We start from the raw sequence: 19,719 nt of genomic DNA, 5'->3' as shown, positions 1-19,719 counted from the left end.
TAATTACTGCCTATAATAATATCTTAAAATAATTTGTGAAGCGCACTGTGAAACCGAATATTGGAACCATTAGATTAACAGAGTAATAGAAACAAACAAAACGATAATGTCCTCGAAGTCAAAGTGGAAAACATTGTTTTATATGTTGGAGAAGCTTCAGTGCTACAGCTTAGTCTTCTTCCTCACGCCTTGCTACTTCATCTTCCACCTGATCATAGTCCGGCCTCAGATCGTGGAAATGTACGAGTTCGGGACAGCACGACACTGGTTCCACATCATCATGTCGTCATTTTGCTTCATGAACGTCGTTGGGAACATGTTTATGGCCATATTCACTGATACCAGCTTGAAGATGTTTCGAAGACCCATACATGTGGAGAGAGATGAGAAATACTCGTATTGTGAATTGTGCAAGAAACACCAACCACCGAAGAGCTGGCATTGCGACCGCTGTAACATCTGCATTCTTAGAAGAGACCACCACTGCTTCTTCTTCTCCCGCTGCGTTGGACTGTACAACCAAAGATACTATCTTCTGTACCTGATATACATCCTCATATCTGTGGTCTACTCAACCTACTACGACTACTTCTTCATCTCATCCAAATATGAAGACTACGGCTTCATATTGGCAGTAGTTCAGATCTTTAATCCTGTGGTCAGACTTTTGACAGCAGATGCGTTAGGCATCAAGGAACTATACGTATTGTTCTTTATTCTAAACCTGGTACTTGTGTGTTGGATAACTTTACTTGTCTGGTTCCACGTGAAAAATGCAATGGCAGGGATTACAGCGTATGAGTTTAAAAGCCAAACTGTAGACATATCCAAGTGGAAGACCAACATGTTGATGGTGTTTGGAACAAAGTGGTATTTAGCGATTTTCTTTCCGTTTGTTGATAGTCCTTTTCCAGAAGTTTGTAGTGAAGAGGCAAAAGTGTCGTAAGTAATCAGTATCGTTGCTAAATAAATATTGTTGTAACCCTAATGCAATTTTTATTCATATCCTTTTCGTATTTCATAAGCTGCAAAACTTTTCATCAATGTGTATCATTTATCATTAAAATAATGATCCAATTGTATCGATAGTCCAATTTCAAAGACGGCCATTACGCCATTTAATACAGCTTCTTCTGCATCGATAAAAGCGTTTATTCAAATAATTAGTTGCCCAATAGATGGCGCAATCGATACAGGCTGTGTGCCCTGATGACCCCAGCCGAGTTAATTATTCAAACTGGAATTGAAACTTCACACTTTCACCAAAGAAGACTATTTTTAATTGAGTTTAACGCTAGAGTAGTACCTCTATAGTGATTGATTTCAGTGTGTAAAATAAAGTCTATGTATAAATAGAGATACCTATGCCTATAGTTACAAGGCAGCAATTTTTAAAGCCACTGTGTACGTGTGGTCTGGTCACCCACATTGCATGCTTAATCTTATATAGTTCCTATGTCATTAACATCATAACATTGTGACCATGCTGTGACCTAAGAATAAGCAATAAATGCCTCAATTTAAAACTCATTAGCGGGTAAGAGTGTTATAATTACAGCCAACACAACACTGTATACCCTCTATAACTATGCCACACGTAACAGTTGCGTAAACATACGACGAATGCAAATATTGAACGACAGGAAGACACGCGTTCCTAGCCGCTGTTGGAGCTACTCATACATTGAATAATAAATAAATCATTATATTGTTCCAAGCAATTGAATTATACTGTTACTGAAGTAAGCAGAGCCTGTACCTACGTCAGAAAATAAACATTTTGTTGGGAAAATACACCAAGATGCTACTGTGTCTTACGTCTTATCATTTAATGAGCATCTGCTATAGTAAAATATTAGCGAATACCTAAATAAATACATAAAATTGGGTGGTATTTACAATCGACAGCACATCATCCGACTAAATTTTTATTGCAAATCGTCCATATCCCCTCTCACACAACTAAATGCCGTTAATGTTTTTAATGCAGAACAAGGCAGGTATTTGACCGCAATCGCACCTGATGTTAAGTGAGATGCAGTCTAGGATGCCCGGATGGTAACATACCACTCACAGGGCGAGTTCCTATTCACTCTCGTCTTGAAAAGGACCGGATTAAAGTGTTCGGGAAATACATATGAAATTAGATGAGAATGTGCTGGCTGTACTTTCATAAAATGTGTAGCTGAATCAGTTTGTTTGTTCTAAAACCTCTCTTAATACTAGGCGGAAGCAACACACTGTGTAGTGTAGATTTAATTGGCTAAATTAGAGGGCTAATCAAGCACGTTGTCACCTGCCACGTAACGCTTACGCAAGCGCAGCGGACACGCGCATGCAAATGTGTTGCAATTGAACACATCACTAGTGAAGTCACCCTCCGGATGTGACCCCATCTCTAGCCCTCTCTCCGCCATACTTTTTCCTACTGCGAGCATACTCTTTTGTAAATCCATTGAGAACAATTATTATACATACTTATTTAAACTTTCAGTCTTTTAATTATTACTTCAGGTTATGGGCCCAGCCCCTGAAAGTAAAATTTTTTGTAAAAAGTTTAATTCCGAAAAGTACCGCGTATTAAAAATAGTTGAGGTTAGGTTGCCGCAGATAGTTTTCTTTCAGCTTATTTCAGCTAAAAGTACAATTCAGTTTCCGAGGCAATGTCGACAAATACAGTTCACATTGACAAACTGACCGGGAGAGAAAACTACAACACATGGAAATTCGCCGTAAAGTCATACCTCGAGCTAGAGGAGTTGTGGGAATGTATCGAAAATGAGGACGGCGTGGTAAATCCGAAGCTAGACCTGAAAGCTAAGTCAAAAATAATTCTGCTCGTGGATCCGATCAACTACATACATATCCAAGATGCAAAGACTTCAAGACAGGTATGGCTAAATTTACAAAACGCATTTGAGGACTCTGGTTTGACCCGAAGAGTAGGTTTACTCCGAGATTTAGTAAACACGACCTTAGATGGATGTTCAAACGTAGAAGAGTACGTAAATAAAATAATTACCACAGCTCACAAACTGAAAAATGTAGATTTTAAAGTCGACGATGAGTGGTTAGGAACTTTAATGTTAGCGGGTTTACCAGACCAGTATAAACCAATGATTATGGGTCTTGAAAGCTCCGGTGTCAAAATTAGTGCAGATTCAATTAAAACTAAATTGTTGCAAGAGGTCAAAACGGAATCTGATACTACAGTATTGTACACAAAGCCAAGAAACCCCCCAAAGAAATATAGTAACCCCACTAATAATCAGAATAAATCCCGAGGACCCCGTTGCTACAGTTGTAACCGATATGGACATTTGAGCAAAAATTGTTTCTCTAATAAGAAAGATTCTTCAAATGCTAATAAGAATTTTACTGCAGTTTTTTCAGCCAACACACAGAATGACAATGATTGGTATGTGGACTCTGGCGCATCCATGCATATGACGAGAAGATCTGATTGGTTGTATGCGGTAAAGACACCTCCGATACAAAGTATAAAGGTGGCCAATAACTCTTCAGTCACTGTACAGAAGATGGGAAATGTGGATCTCAATCTCTGCTGTAATAATGGTAAAAGAAACACTGTCCAGGTGAGAGACGTTTTATTTATTCCTGAGCTCAGTGCTAACTTGCTGTCGGTTAGTCAGCTAGTGAAGAATGGATGTCATGTCAACTTTCATAAAACTGGCTGTAATATTTACAATAAAGAGAAACAATTAGTAGCAACGGCGAGACTAACCAACAACATGTATAAATTGATTATTGCTGAAGGGAATGCATATGTTACTACCACTGATAGTTCTGAAACATTAGATGTTTGGCACCGTAGAATGGCCCACCTGAATTACAATGATGTGAAAAAGCTAGTAAATTGTACTGAAGGAGTGAAAATTACAAAAATTGATAGTAAAGCATGCATACCCTGTATAGAAGGAAAGCAAACTAGATTTTCTTTCAAAAATGAAGGCTCAAGAGCAACTTCACAACTTGAGGTCATACACTCAGATCTCTGTGGCCCCATGGAGTGTGCTTCAATGGGAGGAGCCAAATATTTCATTACCTTCATCGATGATTTCTCCAGAAAAGTCTTCGTGTACTTCCTGAAAAATAAATTAGATGTCAAAACTGTATTTCATGAATTTAAATGTGAAGTAGAGAATGAGTTGGGGAGAAAGATAAAGATTCTTCGCACAGATAACGGCACTGAATACTGTAATAAAGATTTCTCAAAATATCTTACAGATTCTGGCATCAAGCACCAAACGACGACGCCGTACACACCTGAGCAGAACGGCCTAAGCGAGAGGAAGAACCGTACGCTAGTGGAACGCTCCAAGTGCATGCTCAGTGATGCCAATCTGCCGAAGATGTATTGGGCTGAAGCCGTTAACACCGCTGCATACATTACAAACAGATCCCCATCTCGAGTACTGAATGACATAACACCGGAGGAGAAATGGTCTGGGAGAAAACCTAACATTAGCCACATGCGAGTATTTGGTTGCAAAGCGATGGTTCATATACCTAAGCAACAGAGACAGAAATGGGATGCCAAATCTACAGAAATGGTATTTGTTGGCTACTGTCAAAATACTAAAGGCTACCGATTACTAGACACGAAGAAGAAAGCAATTTTGAAAAGCAGAGATGTTATTTTCATAGAAAATTCGAATTTGACTCAACTTACCAAAGAGCAAGTCACCGAAACAGCTTCATCAAAGTTTGATATAAGTACTCCGAATGTAGTGACTGAAATATCGACTCTGGATGAATCTAGCTTGACAAATGATGCTCATGACAGTGACAGATCTATGTCTGAAGATGTTACTTACACAGATGCCAATGACAGGACATATACACCAAGTAGTGGCGAGATATCTGATGAGCATCAACATGTAGTTGAACAGAGCTCGAATATCACATTGAGACCAAGACCAAGGAGGAGACCTGTACGCTATGATGACTCCGATGACAATCTTCATGCATGCCTGGCTATGTGCGATGATCCGACAAGCTTGGAAGAAGCTTTATCATGCAAAAATTCAGAGAAATGGATACAAGCCATGGATGAAGAATACAAGTCACTGATAGACAACCAAACCTGGATCTTGACGAAACTGCCACCTGAAAAGAAAACAATACCATGTAAGTGGGTGTACAAAACAAAACAAGATGAGAATGGAAATATAACTAAATACAAAGCTAGATTGGTTATAAAAGGCTGTGCACAGAAGAAAGGAATAGATTATGACGAAATTTACTCACCTGTTATAAGGTACACTTCACTTCGATACTTACTTGCGCTTGCTACGAAGTATAACCTGGATATTGACCAGATGGACGCCGTTTCCGCATTTCTTCAGGGCGATATTGAAGAAGAGATATTTATGCTGCAGCCACCGATGTATGAAAATGGAAACAGCACCGATGTATGCTTACTGAAGAAATCTCTGTACGGCCTGAAACAGGCAAGTCGTAACTGGAACAGAAAATTGGATGGTACACTTAAAGAAATAGGACTTTCTCAATCCTCGATTGATCCATGCATCTACTACAAGATTGTTGGAGAAAATGATATAACATTTGTAGCTGTTTACGTAGACGATCTTATTTTATTCACCAACTGCAAATCTACAAAGGACAACCTGAAAAAGAAATTATGTGAAGCATTTAGCATGAAAGATATTGGTGAATTGAAATACTGCATTGGATTACATGTTACAAGAGACAGAAAGAAAGGTATTATGTATATTGACCAGAAGAAATACATACAGGAAATATTACAAAGATATGGTATGTCAGACTGTAAACATGTCAAGACACCGATAGATCCTCAGACAAAACTACCTTCAACTGGCCAAGAAGAGGCAATTATGAAAAATATTCCTTACCAAGAAATCATTGGATGTCTGCTTTATTTGTCTCAAGGCACAAAACCAGACATTAACTATGTTGTAAGTTACCTAAGTAGATACAATAACAAACCGGAAATGAAGCATTGGGTAACTCTGAAGCGTGTATTGAGATACTTGAAAGGCACTGAGAACTACTGTTTGTCTTATAACCAAAATAGACATGAAGAAATAGTTCATGCTTACTGTGACGCAGATTGGGCTAACTCTGAAGAAGACAGACGCTCCTGTACCGGCTACACCTTCATCTTTCAGGGAGGATCTATATGCTGGAACTCGAGGCGTCAGCCTACCGTTGCGCTATCAACGACAGAGGCAGAGTACATGTCACTGTCGGCATGTACTCAAGAGGCTGTGTGGCTCCAACAGCTCCAACAAGAATTCTGGCCACACCTGGCGTGTCGCCCTATTGTCATTTATTGCGATAACCAAAGTTGTATTAAGCTTTCAGGTACCGTTGGTTACAATAGTCGGACGAAGCACATAGACGTCCGACACCATTTTGTCAGGGACAAAATCAATGAGAGGAAGATAGAGGTTCAGTATGTCAGTACTGAAGAGATGGCTGCCGACGTGCTGATCAAAGCGACTCCACAAGCCAAGCTGCGCTACCTCTCCTGCAAGATGGGCCTGTGTTCAAGGGAGGATGTTGCAATTGAACACATCACTAGTGAAGTCACCCTCCGGATGTGACCCCATCTCTAGCCCTCTCTCCGCCATACTTTTTCCTACTGCGAGCATACTCTTTTGTAAATCCATTGAGAACAATTATTGTACATACTTATTTAAACTTTCAGTCTTTTAATTATTACTTCAAAATGTCGCGCGCCAGGAAGACACGCGTTCCTACTTATTCGTCTATGTACTGGACTGGGTATAGGTTACTCAATACATACAGGTGCGTAGTAGGTACTATTGGTAGAGAGAGACCCATTTGCTTAAAATGTGTGTGCCATGTCATTCACAGTTAGGAGTTACTATTATTATCTAACTAGCGGCCGCCCGCGACTTCGTACGCGTGGATCCCGTTTTACCCCCTTCCCGCTTTTCTGTTGAAATTTTTCCTGAATTTTTTTGCTATAAACATCACGGAGCCCGAGACCTTTCCAACGAATGCAAAACCGTGGAAATCGGTTCGTGCGTTCTGGAGTTATAGCGTCATGGAGGAAAACCCGACTTATTTTTATATAGTAGATAGTAACGCACACATTTTAAGCGTAAATTTTCAATTACAACGACATTTTTATAGCTCTATTATCAAAATAACAATGAATTCGCAGCTCTCCAGAAAATGAATGACCGAATGAAGTTAGTAAAAGATGATTCTCCTATAAGGATTGAACTGAATATTGATCAGATTTATTAACTAAAATCCTTAATTTGTGTAAACATGCTTTTTGAAAGCCTACTCGTAATTACAAAAAATGATATTTACTTTTGTGACTTATGAAAACGTCACTGTAATTGTCAGAACGATTCATAGTTCTGGCATGCGCGGACGCACGCGTCAACTGCACCGTTACGTCGTCTATGGCCCTTCCATTGTTTGATCGGCGTCTTTGATCAATATACCTCGATGGCGCTTCGATTTGATTGGTTTGATGCCGTAACATTTTATTGTAGCCATGAAAAATTTTTGCGATTTAGTTTAAAGTAAACACCTACAGTTTTATTTCAGTTTTTTATTACATACTAGCGGCCGCCCGCGACTTTGTACGCGTGGACCCAGTTTTACCCCCTTAAGGGTGGAGCTCGGAAATTATTCGATTTTTTCTTAAAGTAAAAACCATCCTTGGACTTCAACGAACATTTCCAAAATATTTAACGTCCTATTTTTTTGTGTAAAATATTCCATTTGTCGAAGAAGGCTACAGGCTACATAGGTACCATGATGCTACTAATAGGAGCATAGTATCATAGAGAAATTACGGCGTTACAAAGTCGCGGGCACATACGTCACAAACTATACTCATAATTTCATCTGATTTAGGAAATGTAGTAAGAACACTCATCCAAAATTAGTCATGTCTCCAAACTTCATGGCTCTCTCTTATGCATAATTAGCCATCAATAATAAATGTAAAGCAATTTCCTCAAAAACTTGTCCTAATTCGATGGTTACATAAAACCAATTTGGTCCAGTCAAAAATTGTTTTAGTTATCGACCGGTCGTGTAGGAAATCGATTTGAACAATTCGTTATACTTAACTTTCGTTCGATTCCGGTTTCGGTCATAAGCTGAATATTAATGGGCCCAGATAGCTCGTGTTTGTGATTATTTGAGAGAAATCTGCAATTCTGATGGATGAAACCCGGAAATATATTATCGCATACATTGACCTAAAGATTAACAGTAGATAACCTTGGTATAGTATTTTTGCGGTAGCTTGATGTTTGTGGAATGATTTCACTACATAAGAGTTATAACAGAGTAAGAAATTAATATTATTATAACACTTCATAGCGGAAATACTGCTTAAATTTCATCATAACACCTTATTCTTTCTATTGATAACTAGCGGCAGCCCGCGACTTCGTGCGCGTGGATCCCGTTTCACCCCCTTAGGGATATAATTTTGCAAAATCTCGTCTTAGTGAGCACCTACGTTCTAAAAAAACCCCAATGCAGAGACTTCTACCACAGGTAGTTTTTTAGGTTTCGCGATGAGTGAATGAGTCAGTGACCTTTCGCTTTTATAGATATGGATAGATTTATCAGTAATGTATGGTGTCCGATCAATAACTGTTAGAAACAGGCGTCCGAAGTGGAACGCCACATTTTGGGGTAGGTAATAAAATTGTAAGAATCAAATCAAGTGCTTCGACTTCGCCCTTCTGTCAGATGAGGCTTCAAGCGTGCCCTTTCGCGTTGCACAACATTGCATCGTTGTTCCGCCGCTGCTCGACATTCGTGCGCGGCCACAATTAATCATTTTCGCGGATAACATCCTCGCGACCCGCGTGACATTTGCGGAGGCACGGTTTACATTTAAAGCTGTACTTACTTTTCAATACAGCGGTGAAAATAAACGAGCAAAGTAAACATGAAAGTTGTACCTTAAATACACACTAGCTTCTTATAAGTGACTAGCGGCCGCCCGCGACTTCGTACGCGTGGATCCCGTTTTACCCCCTTCATCTATCTTACGCGGTTTAGATTTTTACATACAAATGTTTTTTCCCGCTAACTCCCATTCCCGTTGGAATTTCGCAATATCCTGTTGTAACTAAGCTTTAAGTTTACTAAGGGACCTGCATGCCAAATTTTTAAGCGTCTAACTTACGCGGTTTAGATTTTTTCATACAAATGTTTTTTCCCGCTAACTCCCGTTCCCGCGCCGTGAGAATTTTGCAATATTCTGTTGTAACTAAGCTTTAAATTTACTAAGGTACCTGCATGCCAAATTTCAAGCGTCTATCTTACGTGGCTTAGATTTTTTCATACAAATGTTTTTTCTCGCTAATTCCCGTTCCCGTAGGAATTTTGCAATATCCTGTTATAAATAAGCTTTAAGTTTACTAAGGTACCTGCTTGCCAAATTTCAAGCGTCTAACTTAAGCGGTTTAGATTTTTCATACAAAAGGATTTTCCCGCTAATGTCCGTTCCCGTGGGAATTCTTAAGTATCCTATAACCTGCCCAGGAGCATGAAGAATAATTGTACCAAGTTTCGTTAAAATCCGTCGAGTAGTTTTTGTTTCTATAAGGAACATACAGACAGACAGACAGACAGACAGACAGACAAAAATTTTACTGATTGCATTTTTGGCATCAGTATCGATCACTAATCACCCCCTGATAGTTATTTTGAAAATATATTTCATGTACAGAATTGACCTCTCTACAGATTTATTATAAGTATAGATTTCACTCTCTTCAGTATGTCACAAAAAAAAACGATTAGCGCGCGCTCTAACGTTTTTTTGCAAAAGCCTTATTTTTTTTAATTTCCTATACATAAACTTTCATTCACTTTCTACTACCCTCTTGCAGATTTATTTTGAATAAGGCTTTTTGTTATTGACGTGAATAAACTTAAGTAAATTGCATTTAACTCTATGTCAAAGTTATCTATAGTTCGTAGTTCGTGTTATAAGAGTACACTAAAGCATTTCGGTCCTCGCACGTTCGTGAACCAAAGCAATCCATTACGAGCAGTAATTATGAACGTTTAGACTCTAAGAACATTAACCATTTAAGCAGTTCTCATTACAGGATAGAAATCGCCAGGAAATCCTAGGCAATTTGCTTTACATTCGATATTTATGCTGCAAACACTTGTATAATGATACAGACATTTGTGTCCTACGGCAATAGGAAATAGCTTGAATATTTCGTTCGTTCGTTCGTTCGTTTTAGCCAAATGACGTCCACTACTGGACAAAGGCCTCCTCCAAGGTTTTCCACAATGAACGGTCCTGCGCTGCCTGCATCCAGGCTCTTCCCGCGACCTTTACCATATCGTCGGTCCACCTAGTAGGAGACTGGAGAAGTCTTTGACCTGTGTGTGTTGCCAGTGATGGTATACGGATCTGAGACGTGGTCGCTTACTATGGGCCTCATAAGAACGCTCAAGGTCACCCAAAGGGCGATGGAGCGGGCTTGAATATTTACATAGGATTTTTGGTAGTTTTCTAAAATGGTCTCCTTTTTCTTTCCAAAGGTATATTAAAAAGTTACAGCTTTTCGAGGGACAGCTTACGTCTAAATAACGGGACTATTCCAATTTCTCGTTCCTACCGCTGGACTCTCCAACTCCTGTGTAGCTAGGACCTACAGCTTGACCGCCAATAAAAACCCAACCAGTGAAGATCAAGTTTGTCCCGTGGGATAGTGAAACTGGCATTGGACCCGCAACGAAATTTATCATAGGAGGAGTTCGAAGTTAAGGTTCGACGTCCCTCCAAAGCAAAGCAAAGCGGATGACAGGGGACAAAACAAAGGTTTATTAGTTTGAATGTGATTATAATTGCACAAGACATATCAAGCTAGATCCCTAATATTCATTATCTATACTATCTATACTAATATTATAAATGCGAAAGTTACTCTGTCTGTCTGTTTGTCTGTCACGCTTTCACGCCTAAACCACTGAGGCGATGTTGATGAAATTTGGCATAGAGATAGTTTGAGTCCGGGGTTTTTGAAACAGGGACGCGCGTAATAAGGTTTTTCTGTGACAGACAAAATTCCACGCGGGCGAAGACGCGGGCGGAAAGCTAGTCTCAAATATATTAACAATCAACTTGTGTCCGACACCTTCCACCGGTATCCACAAGTACACGTTGCGTTGAAGTATTGTGCTTACATAACTTTCCCAAGTATCTACTAGTACACATAACATACTAGTATGTTATAGACCATAAATCACAGGCTTGTGAGCTATTGGGGACTATTACAGCTGAGTTAGCGGTGGAGTGGAAAGTCGAGAAATAGGTAATACGTTACGTGGTTAACTTTACTACGGGTTGTAAACGTAATTTGCATAATAATTTAAAGATAATATTGCTATATAATATAGTTGCTCGACGGGTAACTGGCAATCCTGCTGTTCGTTCGTTTCAGAAAAATGACGTTCACTGCTGGACAAAGGCCTCCCCCAAGGTTTTCCACAATGAACGGTCCTGCGCTGCCCGCATCCAGGCTCCAGCATCCAGCTGTACCGCATACAAAAGTAACTAAAAGGATATCTCAATAAAAAATGGTGCTGTCTTTCCTGAACATTACAATCCGGGCCTTTTCAAGGCGAGAGTGAATATGCACTTACAAGGCAGATATGTACCATCCTAGACTGCATCTCACTTAACACCAGGTGCGATTACGGTCAAATACCTGCCTTGTTATGCATAAAAAAATCAAGCACCTTAATTGCATGGTAAATATTCATCTCATACTTTCTACCACGCTTCAAAAATATCCAAAAAATATTTACAGTAATATTTTCTTCCTGACAATAACAAAAAAAAACTGTTTTCCCACACTAAACCGTTCGCAGCATGTTTGCAGCGTCACCATCGCCTCGTCCAAGCCTGTTTCATTTTAAGAAAGCATTTTAATTACATAAAATTTAACACCGTGTAATCTCCAAGGCCGCCTAATCGATTTTTGAATCGATTAAATCTATACAAGCGTGTTAATATTGCATTGTTTACGACATTAATGGATCCGAGATCAATTTTCACCGGCCATTGTAATAGTATCGTATATTTCGACAACGATTACGTTTCGATCGATCTTCTTCATCGATCGTTTCGACAAATAGATCCCGTGATTACATCATGAGCGAGATGAGAATTTGATTCAGTACAAATGGAGTGGTAAAGTGGCAATGAGTATGTTAAGTCATCTCAGTAATAACAATAAGAACGGTATTTCACGCTTAGTGCACACGGAAATTATAAATGATCCCAAGTTCTACTTATTCAATAGTCTGGACATGGAAATAGGCAATCAAACCACGAGAGATTTATGATTTATTATTTTCAGTTATTTAAAACTCTAGCTAAAACTTTATGGTGGTAGAAAAAAATAGTATTATTTGATTCAGGACCAGTAAGTAGCGCAGAAAATTGGTATTGTTAAGAATTTTGTATCGTAGATTTAGTTTCAGTAATGAAAATAGATCCTATGTAATGTAGCCTGACTCTTTTTGGGCATATTCCCATATAAGTTAGAGATTTTTGTAGGCTAACTGTAAAAGGACAACAAGTAAATCACTATAGTATTATGACATTTATTTCACAATACTAGGTCGAAACTAGTGGCTGTTCAAACCTTCAACTTCAAAAACTCATAACAAATGAACCATCACCGTTAAACTTTACTCCTCTATTCACCTTTCATCAGTAGGTTTTTGTAAGCTCAATTGGCTAATAATTAAGTAAGCTAGCATTGTCTTAAAATCTAACGGTCATGTAAAGCGATTAGCAGTTGCAAGCGGCCATCTTAACGCAATGCTATGACAACACCGACTGTTCAACATCTGAATCGTGTGCTTCTGATGCTAAACAAGTTTATAGTAATTACCAAACTGGTGTCTTAAAACAATATGGCTCTAGACTCTAGAGCCATATTGTTTTAAGACACCAGTTTGGTAGCCAGTTCTCTAGAGTCTACAGAATCGTAATAACGAAATTGCTGAAATTTACTTAAATATTCATGATTGTAAAATAGTCTAGTGCTATTTCAAATTTTCGTTTTAAAGATTTACATCTAGTACATAAGTTTGTACGTATAAAATCGAAGGTTTATTCTTTATTTTTAGTTTACAAACATAGTAAATTTATAGACACAAAATTTTACTAAATTGATGAAATTGTTGTTTGACAAAATTGTTTTACTGTTATTTTCTTGCTAAAAGTTATCTTTTTTAAGCGATACAGGTTTCCAACAGACGAACTATACTCCCAAAGCGGCCTCTTATCTGTAAGAAAGCTTTACGTCTTACAAGCTATTTTAAAACTTCACAGAAACTTACCTTTTAACCCAAATACTCAAAATAAAAGAAGAATCCTGAGTGTAGCACCTATGGCTCATGTAAAAACGGCTTATGCAAAAAGACAGTTTACTGCGAAATCCGCTGAAATTTACAATAAGATTAACAAAACCCTAAATATACATGTCGAGACACAATATAAATGTAAGAACATACTACAAAACTGGCTTCTAACAAAAACTTATGATGAAATTGAGAAATTAATTAAAAACAGTGATCATTGAATCTTACTAATGTTATAAATGCGAAGGTTTGTATGGATGTCTGGATGTTAACATGTTTGTTACTCGAAGGCTGCTGAACGGTTTTTGATGAAACTTTCCTTTACTGTTGTTCGTGACCTAGAGTGGCATATGGGCTGTAATTTGCGACGATCTGTGACAGACTAAATTTCATTCTGATCCCAAGAACCACATGCATTTGTCCGTGTTTGGAGTAGTGGTCTTAATTGCACCGATCCCAAGATTTTACTCGTAGGGTTACCCATCACGCACACATATATACCCACACACACACACACACAGTGTCACATAGCCTTACTTTTGAAAAATACCTTATTATGAAATAAGTAGCTGTTTGTTTATAAAACTAGTGAATGTAACCAAAACTATTGAATGTAACCAAAACTATAATGATATTATCTAGCGTTGTTCTAGTACTAGTAATACGTACTTGTGAGTTTTTGTGGCTTGTTTATTATGTATCTTTGTAACTTTAAGAAAGAGCGGGGCCTCCTAACACAGGTATTATACTTAAAAGGAGTCCCCAGCCACTTGCAACAATTATGTTAATTTAAAAGATACTGAATAAATGTTTTTTCATTTTTTTTCATTTTTTTTGTTATTTTGAAATTGTTACTGTTGTTGACATGAGTTCTCCCAATAGCAATTTCATAATTAAAGACTTATTGCTATTACTGAGGTGCTCTACACATACTAATAATACTTTACACATACCTATAACACGAATTTCTTCCTTTTTGATCTCTTGATTAATAATTTACATTAAATAGTGCAACAAGGTACTAAACCAACCTGGCCTTTGATAAGTATTTCAGCCGCATTGCTGCCGATAAGCAAATACCAGCCCAGGCGAACGCTGCGAGTTGCACTTGTTAACGCAAGTGCTTCGGCCTTCGCAATTATATGTAATACGCACCTCAATAAATAAATAAACAATGTGGTGTTCATATTTCTTGAAGTTTAGTAAACTTTCCTTAACTTAAAAAAAAACAATTAGTAATTCAATTGGAAAAAAACTCAGGTTTTTAAGGGAGTGAGTGAGAGAGTCAATAAAAGTTAAACCAGTAGGTATAGTTGAAGTTTGCTTTAGAGGAAATAAACTGCCGTAAAACCGGCAAATAATTATTCAGAGGATACACGAATTCAAAGTTAAAGACTAACTTTCCCTTTTCCAGTGACATTAGGAATTCCAGTTTTTGATTTGTAAAGTTACCTTTACTTTAGAACCTCTGGATTACCAGAATTGAACTATCTGGCTATTAGCCTATTAGACCGACGTCCGAGCATAAAAGCTGGAACTAAAGCTTAAAATGCAGATGATATAATTTGTCATCAAAGATGGCTGCTAACCGAAGACACTTCACGCTCTCGCCGTGTCGCCACCATCATGGCACACAGCAGTGCGGATACGGTGACCTCAATGAGTCGCGAAATGACGACTTGGGACAGAATGACCACGCCAACTACAAAACTACCCATAAAATTACCTACTAACTTTTTTCTTTACATTTAATTCTATAAGCTGTACTTTTTTTTATACACAAAGAGGAAACTCTTGGCCAGCATCTCACCTGATGTGAAAGTGATGATCAGGCCGAAGGAATCCTCAACTACAGTAAATTGGCTATCTTACTTCCAACTATAGTGCATTCAATAGAAGAGAATAAAGTATTGTGACTGTCGACAGATTAATTGAAAATTCAAAATTAATTAATAATTACCTAAATTTTACGTTAATTAATCGTTTTCAGTTTAAATTCAATGTCAAGACATTTCGGTTTCAATAGGAATTCACGTTATAAAATATTTTGCTCTTACAGGTGAGTCATTTATTGTCCTTTTGGTCAGGTCGAGGTAAAAGTGAAACCGCAAATTATTGTTTATAAAACGTTTAGCGCCAATTTGGGAAGGTTTCCAATACTTTTGTCTTCTCATACCTAAAATAATTTAAACACAAAAAGGAATAATTGACAAAGAAATGTACATTTCGCACCCTTCCTGGAATAAGTACGCAAGTGAAAAATGCCAACTTTTCAGGAGCGTAAAAAAACTGTCCTAAAAATTTATTACCATTATTAAAAATATGTGTTATACATCAAAAGATAGCTAAAAATGTCTGTGAGGGGCCTATGTATTTATATTTAAAATACACTTAATAGGTTTTGAGAAAAACTTAAAAAAGAGCGTTGCGTACTTATTCCGCGAAACATATTTTAACACTTGTTGTTGTAATTATGAATATTGCATTGTTGACATGTAAAGGAATACATGCTGTTTGGTATTATTGCAGATAACCACTTATTGGCGTTCAGATTTAGTCGTGCATTCAACGTGTAAGTGTAGTTTACGTAGTTTTTCCTCGAACTATTTGTATTGAAATAAATTCGTAAAAAGGATAACGTACTTTTACCTTGTGAAAAATAACATTACTTATGGTAGTATTTAAAATTATAGCTTTATTCAAAATCAAAAAGTTACAATATTTTTGCATTACTATATTATAATTTTCGGAAATTGCATTTTTAGGGAGAGACGAGCTATCAAAAGGACTAATGCCCGTTTTCACCATCAATCCCTAATTTGTAAGTGACCTCTATGGTGATACATAACAGGAATTTTGTTTTTATAGGGGTCACTTAAAAATTTGGGATTAATGGTGAAAACGGGCATAAAACTCATTTATTTTTGCAAGTAGGCTTTTATAAAGCACTTTTATAGTTTTACACACTCCCCAGTATTAACCCAACCACTGCTTCAGGACATTTTTTTTTACGGAAGCGGTAGATAGATATTTTGTAAAGTTACCATTTAAAACAGAAAATCCACAATCACCATTTGCAGACACCAAACCGAGGAATGAACTGCCGTTTGCAGTATTTGCGGACCAATACGATCTACAATCTTTCAAGAGGAGACTCTAACACCTTAAAGACAATCAACGCACCTGTAACTCACCGAGGAGCGGGTGTCTATGGGCGGCGGGTAATCACTTACTATCAGGTGATTCGTCTGCTCGTTTGCCTCCTTTCCCTTAAAAAACCCAAAAACATAACCACACAGAGGTCCGTTCAGTTAGAAAGAAAGTTGCAGAAATCACCCGACCTGAAAAAGATTAACGAACACACAGAATTTTTTTTTATAAAACAAGGTACCTACTTGAAAAAGAAAAAGAAACAAGAATGACAGTAATACTTACCTCATCATGCGGTTGTCTGGAATAATACGGAGACAACTCGCGCACGATTGTATTTGATGCTTCGTGTTAAGATTCGATTTATATTTCACTGAATAACGAACTGCTTGTGAACCAACCCACAAGCAGTTCTCAGCTGCAAGAAGACCCTAGAAATATTATAATGAGATGAAACGTGTTTGCTTCATAGATGACATTATGAAGATGATCTTCAGATTTATGTGACAAAAAAATGATTCGGATTACCAGTGCATTATTTGGAGACCGAATTACCGAAGAGTACCGATTTCTATAAAATAATAAAACAACATTTTTATATCAACGACCTTTTATCAGGAGCGGACTGGTCAATTGAAGCTATAATGCTATAATTTAATGAGAACTTACAGAGCAGATAATAATACATCTGATATGACCATCCACCAGGTTACACTTCAATACTATAATGCGAACAGGTCGCTGCCTGCTGCTCTCTTCTGAACACTATAATCCAGACCTTATAGGCACTTACAGGTAGATCTTATACTGCATCTCACTTAACATCACATGCAACTGCGGTCAAATATGTACCTTTTGCTACCTAGTTCTGCGTTGAGTTTATGAAGTCAACAAAAGATCAGCTAGTGCTAAAGTAGTTTCATGAACCTTGATGGAACAGTCCAAGCATTGGGTATTGAATGGAATTTGAGGACAGATTTAAATACAATGTGAATATACCACAAATTGCAAAACCAATCATGAAACGTAATATTTTATCTGATACATCTGATCAAACTTTTTGATCCCCTTGGCTGGAGCTTAGCTCCAAGTACAGTCATGGCTAAGATTCTAATGGAAATAGAATAGAAAGTATTTATTTGTTTCAAAACAAAAACTTTGGCTGATAAAAAATAATAAGGATAGAAAGATAAGTAACTCATTAAAAAAAGATTGGATTAAGATACGGCAGGATTTGATTCATATTGACAAAATACAGATATAGATTGGTATAGGTAGAAAGAAAAAATACGTCAGCATCATCATTTCAGCTACAGGACGTCCACTGCTGAACATAGGCCTCCCCCAATGACTTCCACATCGCACGGTTGGAAGCACATAGTATGCAGAACTGACGGCCGATGGGCCAGCAAGGTTATGAAGCGGAGGCCAGGTACTGTAAAACGCAGCGTTGGGACATCCACCGACAAGGTGGTCCGACGACCTAATAAAGGTAGCTGGAAGACCAGATGCAGTCCGAGTAAAAATACATTAATTATAATAAATTTAGCGATGCCTCTGTGAGTGCATTATACTGCAGCCGTTCACATAAGATCAACTAGATCAAGGCTGCTCAACTACAGGCCCGCGGGACACAGTGTGGCCCCCAAAAGAATTTTAAGTGGCCCGCGCATGTACAGTTTGAAAAAAAAAAGCACCAAATAAAAAATCCCGCCGAGCACAGTACAAACTTTAAGATCTCTCTGAAGTTAGCTGCCAAAAATGTAGGTGACCCGTCGTTAACGACTGAATCCACTGTTTGGCCCGACTCTTCAAAAGGTTGAGCAGCCTTGAACTAGATGAAGGGTTTGAAACGAAATTAATTGCTAAAAAACTCAAGTGCTCTCTGAAACCTGTTTTTCTTTTACTTCGTCTTGAGCTATGTGCTGCTTTAAGTAAACTGGATGAAGCAAATGACAAGGAATAATGTGAAGAATACCAACCTCACAGATGTTCGCACACTATGAACAGATTTTTCTATTGTGATCGCCTTGCTGTCTGGAGAGACGTATAGGTGGAAATCTCGTATTGTTGCAAACCGCGTCGTGGAGATTGTCGAAAACGTTTATATTAATACTGACATCATGTTAATTCACAAGAAAGCTGACTCAGCTCCACATTTTGGATTATCAAGGCGAAACCATTGGCGAGAAAATAAGTACACAGATATTTCAATTGTGCTAAATTGAATGCTACTGCTAAAGTAAGTACCTAATGGGAGATTTACCAGAACAGCAAGTTACTCAATCTAGACAATTCATGAACAAGGGAGACGATTTTGAAGGACCCTTTCAAATTTTGATGTCCAAGGGAACAAAACTATAGAAGCCTATAATATAGTGACATTTATTGTCTGCATGACTACAAAAGTTACCCACATTGAACTCGTTGGTGACATCACTTCCGAATCCTGTAAGGTTCACTTCACACTCGATCAGCCGGCGTGCAGCGATGGCGATCGATGCATTTTGTCTGATCGCCATCATTGCACGCCGGCTGATCGCGTGTGATTGCGTTGGTTTGGCTGAACCTTTAAAGAAAGAAAGAACTATTTTTATTTGGTCCAAAACTTATAGGTGCTTTTATACGCTTTGTTGAAGAGTGACCGGACCTGTGAAGCAACCAGGATAGAAACTTTGTCTGAGCCAGGAGTTTCATAAGGCCTGGAATAATAATGCAATTTACTGGACAAATAGGGTCAACACTAGGATATAGAAGGCACTTAATGGCACTACATTCCAGTGGCAAGTCCAATCTGTGGAGGTCTGCGGAAAGCTGGCATCCGGTCGATCAAGTACCACCTGAAAAGAATACTGACTGCTCATCATACATACGAAAAGATGGCAATAGTTTATCAAGTTGTTGCATTTTTAAACGTCTGACCATTATGTCCTTTTGATGACAATATTCCTTAAAATACAAACTTGTGTCATTTTATAATTAGGGACGCACCGATTGTTGCTTACTGCTTTGAAAGACGTAAAGATACATACCTTGTCACACTGGCAATACACGCAGAAGCTGATAAATGAACTCATGCGGCTCTGGAAAGATGAATATTTATCACGATTACTACGATAACGGTTCACTGAAGAGAGAGACAGAATTTTAAAT

At 38.1% G+C, this 19,719-nt stretch overlaps 2 protein-coding genes across 2 annotated transcripts in view; one reads left to right on the top strand and one right to left on the bottom strand.

Moving 5' to 3' along the window:
• Positions 1-19,719, bottom strand: part of LOC135071317 (uncharacterized) — a 167,150-nt gene that overhangs the window by 95,072 nt on the left and 52,359 nt on the right. The window lies entirely within an intron of this gene.
• Positions 96-946, top strand: LOC135088434 (probable palmitoyltransferase ZDHHC24). The gene has a single exon (XM_063983248.1). The coding sequence runs from the start codon at positions 107-109 to the stop codon at positions 944-946; it is 840 nt and encodes a 279-aa protein (XP_063839318.1). The 5' UTR covers positions 96-106.

This window comes from Ostrinia nubilalis, chromosome 4 (genome assembly GCF_963855985.1).
Source record: "Ostrinia nubilalis chromosome 4, ilOstNubi1.1, whole genome shotgun sequence".
NCBI lineage: Eukaryota > Metazoa > Arthropoda > Insecta > Lepidoptera > Crambidae > Ostrinia > Ostrinia nubilalis.
The sequence above is the reverse complement of the archived record's forward strand: the minus strand, read 5'-3'. Positions and strand labels throughout refer to the sequence as shown.

Bases quoted from the DNA above. Each gene is read 5' to 3' on its own strand.
- LOC135088434 (XM_063983248.1), top strand. From the start codon at position 107: ATGTCCTCGAAGTCAAAGTGGAAAACATTGTTTTATATGTTGGAGAAG.